This window comes from Cajanus cajan, chromosome 8 (assembly GCF_000230855.2).
Source record: "Cajanus cajan strain Asha chromosome 8, NIPB_CcT2T_4, whole genome shotgun sequence".
NCBI lineage: Eukaryota > Viridiplantae > Streptophyta > Magnoliopsida > Fabales > Fabaceae > Cajanus > Cajanus cajan.
Window position 1 is genome coordinate 12005765 of NC_138524.1, and position 14702 is coordinate 12020466.

Consider the following 14702-nt stretch of genomic DNA (forward strand, 5'->3'; position numbering starts at 1 on the left):
CTCGGTGGATCTCCTCGACGACATAGGTGGCCTGGGATTCAGCTAGGCATTTCAAAAGGGGAGTGGAGACTCCACGCTTGAACAGTTCATCTCCAATGATGACGAACTTAGTCGATCGTAGCCTCATCTTCCGAGCTTCCTCTCTATCTTCAGGTAAAGTCCCTGCCTTTAAGTAGTTCCAAATTCCTGCCATCCATCCTTGATCTGCGCTGTTACTGGTGTTGACGACCTTGTCTCTAGGCTGGGCGAGTTTAGCGTTTCTTGTATGATAGTCCGATGTTGCTCGGGGCGCTTCTTGCTGGCGAGCTTGGATAGGAGGTCGGCTCTTGCATTTTGCTCGCGGGGCACATGGTGGATTGTGAACTCCTCGAAGGAGGAGATCTGTTGGGAGGCTACATGGAAGTACCTCTACAGTAAGGTGTCCTTAGTCTGGTAAGCCCCACTAATGATAGACTATTGCCAAGGCCAAGGAATCCAAGAGGTGATATCTTAAGAGAACCAAGAGGAATGAGATGATCTTAAAGACCTTTTCATATGTTTGTACATATAGTAGTCTCTTTGTATAGGTTATTTTTGTCTTTGTATTTGTGAGGCACTTTACTTGCTTTTTCTAGTGTTTGTATATTGATTTTAAGATAGGTTACTTGGAGAGTTTAACTCCATTTAACCTCCCTAGTTGATACATTCATTTTTTATTTTTTCAGCAGGGAAAAAGGGGTGGCATTTAGCAATGCTTGAGGGTGTGACTAGTAATTGGGCCAGAACTGGGCCTAGGCAAAATTTTGCATATTAGACTCATTTTGCTCCTAATTTTTCATAGATTTGATTTAGCTAGGTCTCATCATCATATGATGAACCTAACTAAACCAAATCAAATATTTTTGAAATAAATCATGGAGAATTTTGGAGCCTTGGCCGCCTAGCCTCCACCTTTTGTTCTTGGCCGAAATTTCTAGCTTCTCCTACAAGTTTTGAAGCTTGCCTTCCAAGCTTCTAAACCTTAGTAGGTTTAGCTGACCTTACCATGGTTCTTAAGTGAACCATGGTCAAGGTTAGCTTCTCCTACAAGTTTTAGAAACTATGGATGGTTAGCTACACCTTACCATGGTTCCTAGTGAACCATTGTTAAGGTTATCTTACACTAGAAGCTACCTCTCCCTATATATTTGTATACTCTTCACTTGTATTCACTTTTGAACATTTTGAGAAATAGAAATTAGATTTTTCTCTCACTCAAGAGTCTTAAAAACCGTAGAGAACTCTCTCTCTAAGGTTTCTATCAAAGTTTCTTCAAACTTTGTCTTGGTTCCTCAAGCTTCTACAACAAGCTAGGAGTAACCGAACCTCCTCAATGCTTCTCCTCCATTGAAGATTGCTTCAAAGAGATTCAAGCTTCTATTCCAAGGAAAATCTCAAGAGTATTTCGGTCCTTGCATTGAAAGGTTGGAAGAACATTCATCTTCTCCAAGTGCTTCCATCAACTACGCTGCTTCACCATGAGCTTTGAGTCACTCTTGCAACTTACTCTCTACCCTCCGAGGTCGTGAGCCAACCTTAACCTTGCTAGAAGCGCTTCATATTCTACTTGGTTATTGGTCACTTTGAAGCCAAACTTGAGAGATTGCTCTAAGGTGACCTTATTTGGCCCTTCCAAAATAATACATGCACCACCACCCTTAGAATTGGAGGACCCATCAACATGTAAAGTCCATACCCGTTGCTCGTCAGCCGAGGTTGGAGTTAGTTCGGCCACAAAATCTGCCAGACATTTAGCTTTCAGGGGGCCGCAACTCTCATATTTGATGCCAAATTCGGACAGCTTTACTGACCATGCTATCATCCGTCCGGCGAGCTCCAGCTTTCTCAGGATTTGCTTGATAGGGTAGTCGGTTTTGACGACCACCTGATGACTTTAAAAGTATGGTCGGAGGCACCGAGTCGTGGTGACAAGTGCTAGTCCAAGCTTCTCAATCATTTGATACCGTTTTTTCCGTGTCTTGAAGGACTCGGCTGATGAAGTAGATCGGCGTTTGCACCTTCTGGTGCTCTTGCACTATGACTGCGCTGATTGGGCCTTCTGCCACGGCTAGATATAGGAGAAGCTCGGAGTGATGATTTGGCCTCTGGAGGATTGGCGGAGTGGTGAATAATATTTTAAAGCTCTTGAAAGCTTCTTCACATGGGCCAGTCCATTCAAAGTTCTTCGGTTTCCGCAATAAGGTGAAGATGGGTCCTGCCTTCTCCGCTAACCTGGGGATAAAACGGGAGAGGGAAACCAACCTTCCTGCCAGGCATTGAACCTCTTTCACAGTCTGAGGGCTCTGCATCTGGATAATGGCTTTGCATTTCTCTGGGTTGGCTTCAATGCCCCTGCTGGTGATCATAAAACTAAGGAACTTACCTCCCTAGACGTCGAAGACACACTTCTCTGTATTGAGGCGCATGTTGTGTTTTCTGATCTGGCTGAACACCTCGGCCAGGTCGGCAGCATGACCTCCGGCCGAAGTGGTTTTGACCACCATGTCGTCGACGTAGACCTCCATATTCTGCCCAATCTGTTGGTGGAAAACTTTGTCCATCAGTCGTTGGTAAGTGGCTCTTGCGTTTTTGAGACCGAATGGCATCACTCGGTAGCAAAAGTTGGCGTGGTCGGTGATGAACGACGTGTGCACTTCGTCCGGTGGGTACATCATGATTTGGTTGTACTCGGAGTAAGCATCTAGAAAGCTGAGGAGGGCATGCCCGGATGCTCCATCGACCAGCCTGTCGATGCTCAGTAAGGGGTATGAGTCTTTGGGGCACGCTTTGTTCAGGTCGATATAGTCGACGCACATGCGCCACTTCCCCGAGCTCTTCTTCACCAGTACCACGTTTTCCAGCCACGTGGTGTATCTGACCTCGCGGATGAAGCCCGCATTCAATAGCTTTTGCGTCTCGGTGATGATAGCTTCTCGCCTCTTGCCACCGACCTTCCGCTTCCTCTGGGCCACCGATTTTGCCTCTCTGTGGATTGCCAACCTGTGACAGATAAAGTTAGCATCTATACCTGGCATGTGGGCGCTGGACCATGCAAAGAGGTCGGAATTCTTGGTAATTTTGGTTTCAATTTGTTGTCGTAGCTCTAGATCGAGCTGTCGGCTTATCCTTGTGCATTGTTCAGGGAGTTTGCCAATCTGAAGGTCATCAAGCTCGTCAATGGGACTCGGCCGCTCATCATGGGATTCTGACCTTGGATCCAGGTCGGTGATGTCAACCTGGGTGATGTGAGCTACTGTAGGAGGGTCACTCTTGTGGCGCTCCTTGGATGGCAAGACCTTCAGCCTTTCAGCGTAGCATTGGCGGGTTGTCTTCTGGTTTGCTCTAACCGAGATGATCTTGTCGCTGCTCCCTGGGAACTTCATCATAAGGTGCAGGGTGGAGACCACGGCTCCGAGTTGATTCAATGTAGGCCTGCCGATGATGATGTTGTAGGATGTGTTGGCCTCCACGAGGAGGTATCTGACCATGATCCTCCTCGAGTCAGGGGGGTCCCGAAGGTCGATAACAGATCCACGTACCCACGAGTCTGGACTCGTTCTCCTGCAAAACTGACTAGGGGTTCTGTGTGAGGTTGGATAAGGGAGTGGGGAATGTCTAACCTTAGAAATGTCGGCCAGTATAGAACGTCAGCCGAGCTTCCTTGGTCGATTAGTGTCTTGTGGACCTCCCATTTGGCGACCTCCACGGCGATGACCATTGGATCATCCTAGTTTGGACAGATGTCAGTGTAGTCTTCATCGGTGAAGGTGATTGGTGGTGTGCTGTGGTGCGGGGCCGAGGTAGCAGAGTAAACATTGTTGATGCTACGCAAGTGTCTTTTTCGCACCGAGCTGCTAGAGCCTCCCCAAGCGAAACCACCTGCAATTATGGTGATAACTCCTCTCAAGGGATTTGATCTTGTTTCCTGACTTACCTCGGCCTGTACTGTGCCACCAGCATTTTGTTAAGATCAGAAGGGTTGGTTTGTGTGTTGAGATTTTCGTTAAAACCACTTTTGTTATCACTTTAAATTACTTTTGTTTTGTCAACGGTCTCAAACACGGCAAGTATACCGGCCATTTAAGTAGTAAAATTATCGTATCCACATGGATTAGAAGGTAACATAAACATTTATTGACTATTCGTGACTAAAGAATGATTCCAAATTCATAGTTTGTCATGCAAGTTGAATCAAAAGTTATGACTATTGGAATGAAAGCTATAAAAAATATTTGTTTGTGAGTGGACAAGGGTAAAAATGGTATTATCGTTTTTGTGAGATTATGGGGTCAGATTTCACCAAACGTTAAACTAATGAATCCTTAATCTCTTGTTACATACATTGCTTAGTCAATCCATAAGTTTACTCAAACCTAATTCCTTAGAGCAAGAGCCTAGATGCGGATATTGAATATCAATTCCTTGAGTACCCAATATCTACACCCGCATTACGGGCTAGGGTTTAAGACTAATAATGGGCTAAGCTCCATTCCTAGATACATTTCCCACTAGGCATTTGTTTCAGAGCTAGTTTCAATGGTTATTTTCCAACACCCAATGGAACCTATATCATGCAAAGGAGAATCAATCCAAAGCAAGCATTAAGAATAGAAACATACACAACAATGAATGAACAACATACATATATCATTGAAAACGTAAGGATTACAATAGAGTACGTTGGTTACATCTAACCCCACAAAAATGGGTAGAACCACTCAAACAATGAGGGTAAATACAAAATAGAGATGAAGGGAGAATGAAGAACCGAAGGAAAGAAACACACACGAACGGCTCCAAGCTCCGAGAACCCCTTCCACAGCTCCTAATAAAACGCGCCCAATGTGTGAATGAGGTAGAAAACCCCGAAAATTTCTTCAAATACGAGCTTGGGGGAGTCAGATTAGGGTTTCGTGCCCGACGCATAAGTTTCTACGCCCGGCGCAAGGCCTTCCAGTAAGGTCAAGTATTCTCTGCCTCAGAACACGCCCGACGCAATACCTTCCAGAGAGTTTGAGGTACTCTCTGTCTCGATCACACCTGGCGGGGGTAGTCTCATGCCCGGCGTAGGTGTGACTTGCAGAGGTGGAACACTCTGTTCTTCTCAAGTCTTGCGCCCGGCGCAGCCACTCTGCTCTGCTCCTTAGATTTCCAATCCTAAGGGCCTTCAATCTTCAATTCTCTAGCTCAATACCTGCACAAAAAATGAGGTATATTAAGGTATTGTTAGCTAAATTCTGGGTTAGCTATATCTGCACAGAAAATGAACCAAAAAGAGAACAATTATATTGCAATGGTTCAAAGAATGAGTAGAATTGTTCATTAAGTCTTGTCCAAAAAGAGGTATAATTGAGACTTAACACTGTGCGCGTGCCTGAACCACGACCTCGCCCTCGTCCTCGTCCGTTTTAACCTCCTCGGTGGCCTTGCTGCCGTTGAACGTATTGTCCGAGGTGTCCCCCTTGGACGAGCTCCTCTATGCGATCTCTGAGTGTGCGACACTCCTCAGTTGTATGGCCATAGTTTCTATGGTAACGACAGTGCTTAGATTTGTCTGCACTGTTGGGATTGTGGCCAGGTGGTGGCAAGGTGAGCAGATTGTTGTTGCTGGCGTCCTCTAGGATGTGGACTCGGGGCGCATTTAGGGGGGTGTAGAAGTCGTATCTACCCCCTTTGTTTGCCCTAGCAGTCTTCTTGAACTGACTGTCGTTGGTGACCTTTACCTTTTCTTTGTGACCGTGGTCTGGTTTTGCTTGTGATTTTCCGCGAACCTGGTCACAGAAAGCGGAGTGCTCTTCCATCTGAATGTACCCTGCAGCTCGGGCGCATAGTTCGTTCATGTCACTAGGAGATCATCGACATAGACTATCGACAAAAGGGCCCGGCTTGAGTGCCATGAGCATCGCATGTAGGGTGACCTTAGGGTTCAAGTTTCGGATCTTGACCGAGACACTGGCGAAGCACTCCATGAACGTCCTCAGTGGTTCGTCGTCGCCCTGTCTGAGACTGGCCAAGGTAGCTGATGTGACATGATGAGGTCGGCTCGTCTCATATTGCACCTTCAATCTCCTTATCAAGGTGTTGAAGTTGTCGATCCACCTTGCCGGCAATTGTGTGTACCAAGCCAGGTAAGCCCCCTTGAGCGAGGTCGGGAAAACCCTACACAGAATAGCATCTTCATTAGTGTATAGGTTTACCTGTGTACTATAGAGATCGACATGCTCGTCCGGGTCAGTCGTGCCATCGTAACGGTCGATGTTGAGAGGCTTCCATCCAAAAGGGACGGGCGTCTCCATAATGTCGTCAACAAAGGGGTGGCGGCAGATGCTCGCCCTATGTCTTGAATCTTGGGCGGGCGCGTTGCTGACTTCATGATCTGACCTATTCTTCGGTGCGTGTGACTGATGTGTGGCAGACCTGTGGGTCGGTGCCCTGGGTACAATTGGTGGTTGGGAGACCGAGTGCCCCTCTGTCTCGTGATGATTACTCGCTTGAGGGGGTTGATCAGAAGGACGCCGAGGAAGTTGGGCGCGAATATGCTCATTCTCGGCGCGTAGCGTCGCTAGGTCAGTTTCATTCGCGACACGCAGCGCCGCTAAGTCGGTTTCGTGCTTGGCACACATGCTTTGCAGGTCAACAATGTGTTGTTGCCGCATTTGTTCGACCTGTTCGATCAGTCTTCTTAGTGTTGCTTCGCTATCCATTCTTGTTGTACGATCTGAGTCGTCCGTTGCTCGTCTATTATGGCTTCGGGTGAAAAACATAAGCGTGGCCGATAAGAGCTGTCTTGTTCGGCCCTACGGTGGGCGCCAAATGTTCTTACCGAAGATCGGTCGTAGGGGCGATCTGCTGGGCAAGATTGGTGAGCCTCCTTCACTTGGTACGATTGCTGTTCCAAGTGGGGGTGGTACCTGCAAAAGAGACTCCGATGCTAAAGTTAGTGTTTGTGAGTGTATGAGTCTCATATAAGTAATGCATGTACCTTTGTGTGAATTAGGGTTTCATTGGGTCTTGGGCCTGAGATCAGTTATGACCTATTTGGATATCGGGCTCATGTCGCCTAGCACGTGTCCGAGGTCGTCCTCCACAGTAAAGCTGAGCTAGAGCTCGGCTTAGCGGTACGAATAGTACAAATAATATTTATGTTAGCAATTGAACATGATCTCCAGGCAGCAAGATTGTATTTGTAGTTATAATGTCACTATATTGGTTGGTTGCATTAAAAGTTTCATCCATATTGTTCTTTGCGATATACATCGTCGCTGAAAAGTTTGCCTTATTCTTTGTTGTAGAAGTAGTTTATGTCTTCTTATATGATGATATTTGTGACACCCTACTTTGAATGTCATAGCATATAAAAAATATAAAAATTTAACAATTTCAATATAATAAAATAACTCAATATTATGACAAGTAGAAAGAATTATATCTTAAATAAATATAGCATAATTGAAAGAATTACAAAGAAACTAAAAATTAATGTTTTTTAAATGAACCAACAAAATAACATCTTAAACTAATTCTAATTACATCTAGGGGTGAGTAGATAGACCCGGGTATACAGATTGGCCTGTAAGCCAGCAGATTTCGCGGATAACGGACCCATTTTTTTAAAATCCGTATGACTATGTTTAATTTTTGAGTCTAGCTCGTGAAGTTCGCGGACTTGGCGAATTTAATCCGCGGGCTCGCGGGCTAATCCGCGGACTTCACTAATTAATAATTTTAAATATTACGATTTTAATATTAAGTTCTGTATTTAATTTTTAAATTATTATGACATTAAAATTGTGTTTAGTTGGTATGTATTTGTCATTTGAATTATTTTATGACATTTTGATACTTTTATTATTGAAAGTTTGGTACTGTTATTTAAATATTTGTAATTTTTTTATTTTAATATTTTAATATTTAGTATTTTAAACCATTTTAACTATTAATAAATTTTAGTATGATTAAATTTAGCTTATAAATAAAAAAAAAATTCTTCTAATTTTATGTATTTTTATTTTTTAAAAGTTTATTTTTTTGAACCATTATTTAGGCCCGTGGACCAGTCTGTTATCTGTGGATTTTGGCGGGCCGGATACGGACTTAAAAAATAAATCCATTTATTTTACGGACCAGACTTATCCGGCCCGTATAAAACGCGAGTTTTACGGACCGGGCCTTAAACGAGCCGGACTAGTCCGTATACCTACCCCTAATTACGTCTCGATATCACATATCTTATCAGAGCAATTCAATATAAAGTCCAACATCTTTAACATCATATTGATCATCATCTACAGAATCAATACAAGAACAACAACAAAGACAACGGAGTGAGAAACATCTCACTGGCTCACAATGCAAGAATGTAAATCGGACAACCAAATACAAACAAAGAATACAATTACAAGACATGACATACACAGATAATATCATTATCATGCTTAGTTCATTCATGGAATAATAAGCAATAATAGTTAACATGATAATATATATGCAATGGGCTACATGTTATCATGCACGTGACACCAATAAAAACATCACACTTGTGCATTGCTTCTAGCAATACACGTAGAGTAACATAGGTGTGACACCCTTACTACCCCAACACATATATTATAATAATGAAAACTTACAAATAAATTTTTCAATTTCGGTAAAAGGGTTCACATGAGAATCTTCAAAATTATTCTTCAATAACCACATTAATAAAAATGAAACGCAAGAGTTTACAAATTGTTTACAAAAATAATATTTGCAATTCCAAATCCATATAAAAATCTATGTCCTAAAAATCCTCTGCGCCGATGTCACAATATCATAGCATACCCACAATTCAACTGTTGACATTCTAGGTACCACTCAAAGTCGGATCTTCCTCACCTAAAACATCCACAAATCGTACGGTGAGAAAAGAAAACATCTATATATATAGCACACAAGAAAACGCAACATATTATCTCATTAAAACTTAATATTCATAAATATTTCAACATATCGTATTTCAATCAATCATGCATCGTCATCACGTCATAATTCTCAATCACACCAATCATGACAAATCTTGCACTTCACACTATGCCAAGGTCACGCTACCTATTTAACAATCCAAGGTCGTGCTCACCCCTGATATAACACTGTGCCAAGGTCACGATTCTCTTGTAGCATATCTAGCCTAGGGTCGTGCTCACCCCCGACATGTTATTCAAGGTCACAATACCCACGTAACAATCCAAGGCCGTGCTCACCCCTGATATAACACTGTGCCAAGGTCACGTTACCCCTAACCCAGGGTCGTGCTCACCCCTGACATGTTAACCAAGATCACGATACCCATGTAATAATCTTGGGCCGTGCTCACCCCTGGTCATAAGTGTGAAGAACCACAATCACATCTCATTCACATTCCACACAACATCTCATAGTTCAATTTCATACACACAGATAAGTCCAAAATAATCAGTTTCATACACATCAAGCAATTCATATCTAAATCATCAATTTTTATCAAGTAATGTAACAATAACATTCATAAATTAATATAATAATCAATAGAATTATCAATTTAATACAATTTTAACATAAACATTAAAACTCCCAATTGTTCCACAACCTAACTCACAGACACTTTTCTACAATTTCATTCTCTCTCCCAGATCATCATTCTTACAAATTAAATATATATTCTTAATCCTCAACATATGCAGAATCTAATGGGATCATTAATTCCTCAAACAGAAATAATCTAATTTTTCCAAAACCTAACTTACAGACACTTTTCTATAATTTCGTTATCTCTCCCAAAGCATCATTTTTACAAATTAATCATATATTCATAGTCCTAAATACATAAAAAAAAAATTACATAAGATCAATAATTCTCCAAACAGAGATAATTATAAAATTATTCATAATCCTAAGAGTTTTTCCTCTACCCAATCCCTTCATGTAACTCTACATATAAATAATCCCTTTTTCCCCCGTACCTGGATATGTAGAAGCTGAACCTACACAAGATCTGGTTGATCTCCCTCACTGGGTTCCCCTCGGTCTGAAGCAAAAAGTAAAGGAAAAGTAGAGATAGCAGAAGAAAAGAAATCAGAAAATGAGAGGTGTGCTTTTGGGAGTGGTAGAGAGCTCAATTTATAGGCATCAGGCTTCGCTGGAACGGCCCATTCCAAATTTGGAACGGCCCGTTCTGAACCCTTAAATCACGGGTAAAAATCACATCCAGAACGGCCCATTTTGGTGTGGATTTATTACTCACAACGGCCATATTTGGAAACGGCCCGTTCCAAGCCCGTTCCCATTTAGGATTACAGGCAGTTTTTAATAGTCCGGAACGGCTCGTTCTAGGCTACTAACTCACATACATTTTGGTAGTTTGGAACGGCCTGTTCCAATTCCGGAACAGCCCGTTCCAAGTTACTAAATCACCCCTATACAGTTATAAAAATTACCAAAATACCCTTAATAAAATAAAATAAAAATGAAATAAAAACTAGGGTGTTACAATTCTCCCCTCCTTTTAAAAAATTTCGTCCTCGAAATTACTTGAAGCAAATACAAATGGATATGACGCTTTCATCTTCTCTTCTAGCTCTCAAGTAGCACTTTGAGGTGTAACTCCTCCCCAAATAACTTTCACCAAAGGAATTTCCTTACCCCTAAGTTGCTTCACCATTCGATCCTCAACTCTCACCGGGGTAGCTTCCACAGTTAGGTTCTCCTTAACCTCAAGATGATCCGACTCAATCACATGCGAAGAATCATGGATGTATTTTCGAAGTTGGGAAATGTGGAAAACATCATGGAGATTTGACAGATTAGGAGGCAAAGCAATTTGCTAGGCAACACTACCGACTCTTTTTAGAATTTGGAAATGACCAATAAATCTAGGAGTAAGTTTTCTGGATTTCAGTGCCCTGCCAACCCCAGTCCACGAAGTGACTTTCAAGAACACATGGTCACCTTCTTGAAATTCCAAGTCCTTTCTCCTCCTGTCAGCATAACTTTTCTGTCTACTCTGAGCTGTCCTCATCCTCTCTTGTATCAATCTAACCTTATCAGTGGTTTGTTGCACAATCTCATGTCCTAAGATAACATTATCACCAGGCTCGCACCAACACAAAGGGGTCCTACATCTCCTACCATACAAGGCTTCATAAGGTGTCATACCTATACTAGAGTGGTAACTATTATTATAGGTAAACTCTACCAAAGGTAAAAGACTATCCCAACTACCCCCTTGGTCCAGCACACAGGCTCTAAGAAAATCCTTTAAAGATTGAATAGTCTTCTCAGTCTGACCATCAGTTTGAGGGTGGTAAGCTGAACTATGTCTAAGTTGGGTCCCCAAAGCTCATTGTAGGCTCTCCCAAAACCTAGAGGTGAATCTAGGGTCTCTGTCGAACACTATGCTAGATGGTATCCCATGCAATCTCACAATCTCATCAATATACAGTCTAGCCAATCTCTCTGGAGAATACCTAATGTTAATAGGTAAGAAATGTGCACTCATAGTCAACCTATCAACTATAACCCAAATAGAATCATGCCCTCTCCTAGTCCTAGGCAAAGCAACTGCAAAATCTATAGAAATGCTATCCCACTTCCACTTGGGTATACTTAAAGGATGAAGTAGTCCTGAAGGTTTATGATGTTCTATCTTAGCCTTCTGACACACTAAGCAGGCACTCACAAATTCAGCTATATCGTTCTTCATCCTAGGCCACCAAAATATCTTCCTAAGGTCTTGATACATCTTGTTGCTCCTAGGTGAAAACTAAGCTTGCTCCTATGACCTTCCTCTAGGATCAAACGTCTAAGTGTAGGGTCACTAGGAACGCACACTCGGTCTTTAAGTCTTAACACTCCATCTACACCCAAGGTAAATTCTCCTCCAATACCTTATCCTATAGCATCACGTCTAGCCACTAGAAATGAATCCACTAACTGTGCTTCTCCAATTTCCCTCAACAACTCACTAGTCACCCGAGTCATACCTAGTCTCACATTACTAGAGGTCACCTCACAAGTCAAACTTAAGTCTCTAAATTGAGCCAAAAGGTCCATCTCCCTAATCATAAGAGAAGACAAATGCAAATATTTCCTACTTAAAGCATCAACCACCACATTGGCTTTGCCCGGATGATAACTAAGATCAAAATAATAGTCCTTAAGGAACTCTAACCATCTCCTTTGCCTCATGTTTAATTCCTTTTGGTCAAATAAATACCTAAGTCTCTTATGATCACTAAACACCTCAAATTTTGAACCATACAAATAATGTCTCCAAATCTTAAGTGTGAATACCACAGCTGCTAATTCAAGATCATGGGTGGGGTAATTCTTCTCATGTATTTTCAATTGCCTAGATGCATAAGATACGACCTTTCCTTCTTGCATTAACACTCCACCCAAACCCATCTTAGAAGCGTCACAATAAACCACAAAAGTCTTACTAAGGTCAGGCAACACTAAAATAGGTGCACTAGTCAACTTTTCCTTAAGGGCTCGGAAATTATTCTCACATTTACTATCTCATACAAACACAACTCCTTTCCTAGTTAAACTTGTCAAGGGTAACGCTAACTTAGAGAATCCCTCTATGAATCTTCTATAGTATCCAACCAATCCAAGGAAGCTCCTAATCTCACTAACTGACTTAGGTGTCTCCCACTTAAGCACCGCCTCAACTTTAGATGGATCTACTGCTATACCCCCACTTGAAATCACATGTCCTAAGAAACTCACCTCCTCTAGCCAAAATTCACACTTAGACAACTTGGCATAAAGTTGTCTCTCCCTGAGGGTTTGAAGTATTACCTTTAAGTGTTCCTCATGTTCCTCTTTAGTCTTGGAATAAACTAGTATGTCATCTATGAAGACAACTACAAATTCATCCAAGTACGGATGAAAAATTTGGTTCATGTAATCTATAAAAATTGCGGGAGCATTCGTCACATCAAAAGGCATTACTAGATACTCATAGTGTCCATAACGAGTCCTAAATGTTGTCTTAGGTACATCCTCACCCTTAACCCTAATCTGATGGTACCCCGATCTAAGATCAATTTTACTAAATATACAAACACCCACCAACTGGTCCATAAGATCATCTATCCTAGGCAATGGATATTTATTCTTAATGGTCACCTTGTTCAATTGGCGATAATCTACACATAATCTCATGCTACCATCTTTCTTCTTAACTAATAGTACGGGTGCTCCCCAAGGTGATACACTAGGCCTCACAAACCCTTTCTCCAACAATTCTTCTATTTGTTTCTTAAGCTCCACTAACTCTATGGGTGACATCCTGTAAGGTGCAATAAAAATAGGTCATGTTCTTGGTACTAAGTCTATGGAAAATTCTACTTATCTTCTAGGTGGTAAGCTAGACATATCATCAGAGAACACATCCGAAAAGTCACACATAACAGGTAGTTCACTCACCAAACCATTACTCTCAGAATTCAAATAAGCTAACAACATGTACACTTGGGCGTCCTCTTGCAAAGATACCTTAACTTGGTTGGCAGTCAAATAATCCTTACTAACTTTTTTGACAAGCTCACCAAAAATAATAGATTTATCAGCACAATTCAAAAGGACATGATTGGAAGATAACCAGTCCATTCCCAGAATAACATCTAGCTGACTTAGAGGCAAATAAATTAAGTCAACCATGAAATCTCTACCATCAATAATCAGAGGACACTTTAAACAGACATCAGAAATAGACACTGAACCACTAGTTGGTGTCTCTACTATTAATTCAAAAGACAAGGAAGAAACAGGTAATTTTAATTTGGACACACACACATGTGATATGAAAGAGTGAGTCGCACCAGAATCATACAAAACAATTAGAGGAGTTCCATTAATGAAACACATACCCTGGATTAAGTCTTCAGATTGCGTAGCTTCAGCACCACTTAAGGTAAACACCCTACCTGTTGCTCTAGGTTTTCTAGCACTCCTTCCAACCTCTATTGTCTTGTTCTTAGGGAAATCACGAGCTTTGTGTCCCTTCTCTTGACAGTTGAAGCACATTACTACTCTAGGCAACAGACACTCATATGCCCTATGACCTGACTTCCCACAATTGTAGCAGTTGTTGTGTGGAACAAAACCGACACTTCCCCCTCTAGAAGTTTGGCTAGCCATTAGAGCTTGGCTCTTTTGTTGCACAAAACCTTGATTATTCACCTTAGAACTTGAGTCCCCAGCAGACTTGGTATAAGGTTTACTCTTACTAGATGAACCAAACTTATTATTCCTCATGGGTCCTCCACTCTTATAATGAGTTACCCTAGCACGGTTTTCCTCATCATATACTTGGCACTTGTTTACCAATTCATGATAGTGAGTGATCCCTTGATAATTGAAAACTTGTTTAATCTCAGGGCGAAGACCACTCACAAACTTTACACATTTGTCCTCCTCATTGCCCACACCATCATACATAGGATAAAATCTAACCAAGTCTTCAAACTTAGTCACATACTCAGCCACAGAATTTTCTCCTTGCTTCAACTCAAGGAATTCCATATGTTTCTTATGTCTCACATCTCGGGGAAAGTATTTCTCTAAGAATAGCTGCTTGAAATTCTCCCAGTTCACTTGGGTACCTGCAGCTATCATTCTTTGCAAAGCACCTTTCCACCAGATGCCAGCCTCTCCAGAAA

The 14702-nt window shown here is 41.8% G+C and overlaps 1 protein-coding gene across 1 annotated transcript; it reads right to left on the reverse strand.

The window, feature by feature from the left end:
* Window positions 1-2405: 2405 nt before the first annotated feature.
* LOC145950244 (uncharacterized) lies at window positions 2406-3506 on the reverse strand. The gene has a single exon (XM_083061305.1). The coding sequence runs from the start codon at window positions 3504-3506 to the stop codon at window positions 2406-2408; it is 1101 nt and encodes a 366-aa protein (XP_082917431.1).
* Window positions 3507-14702: the final 11196 nt, after the last annotated feature.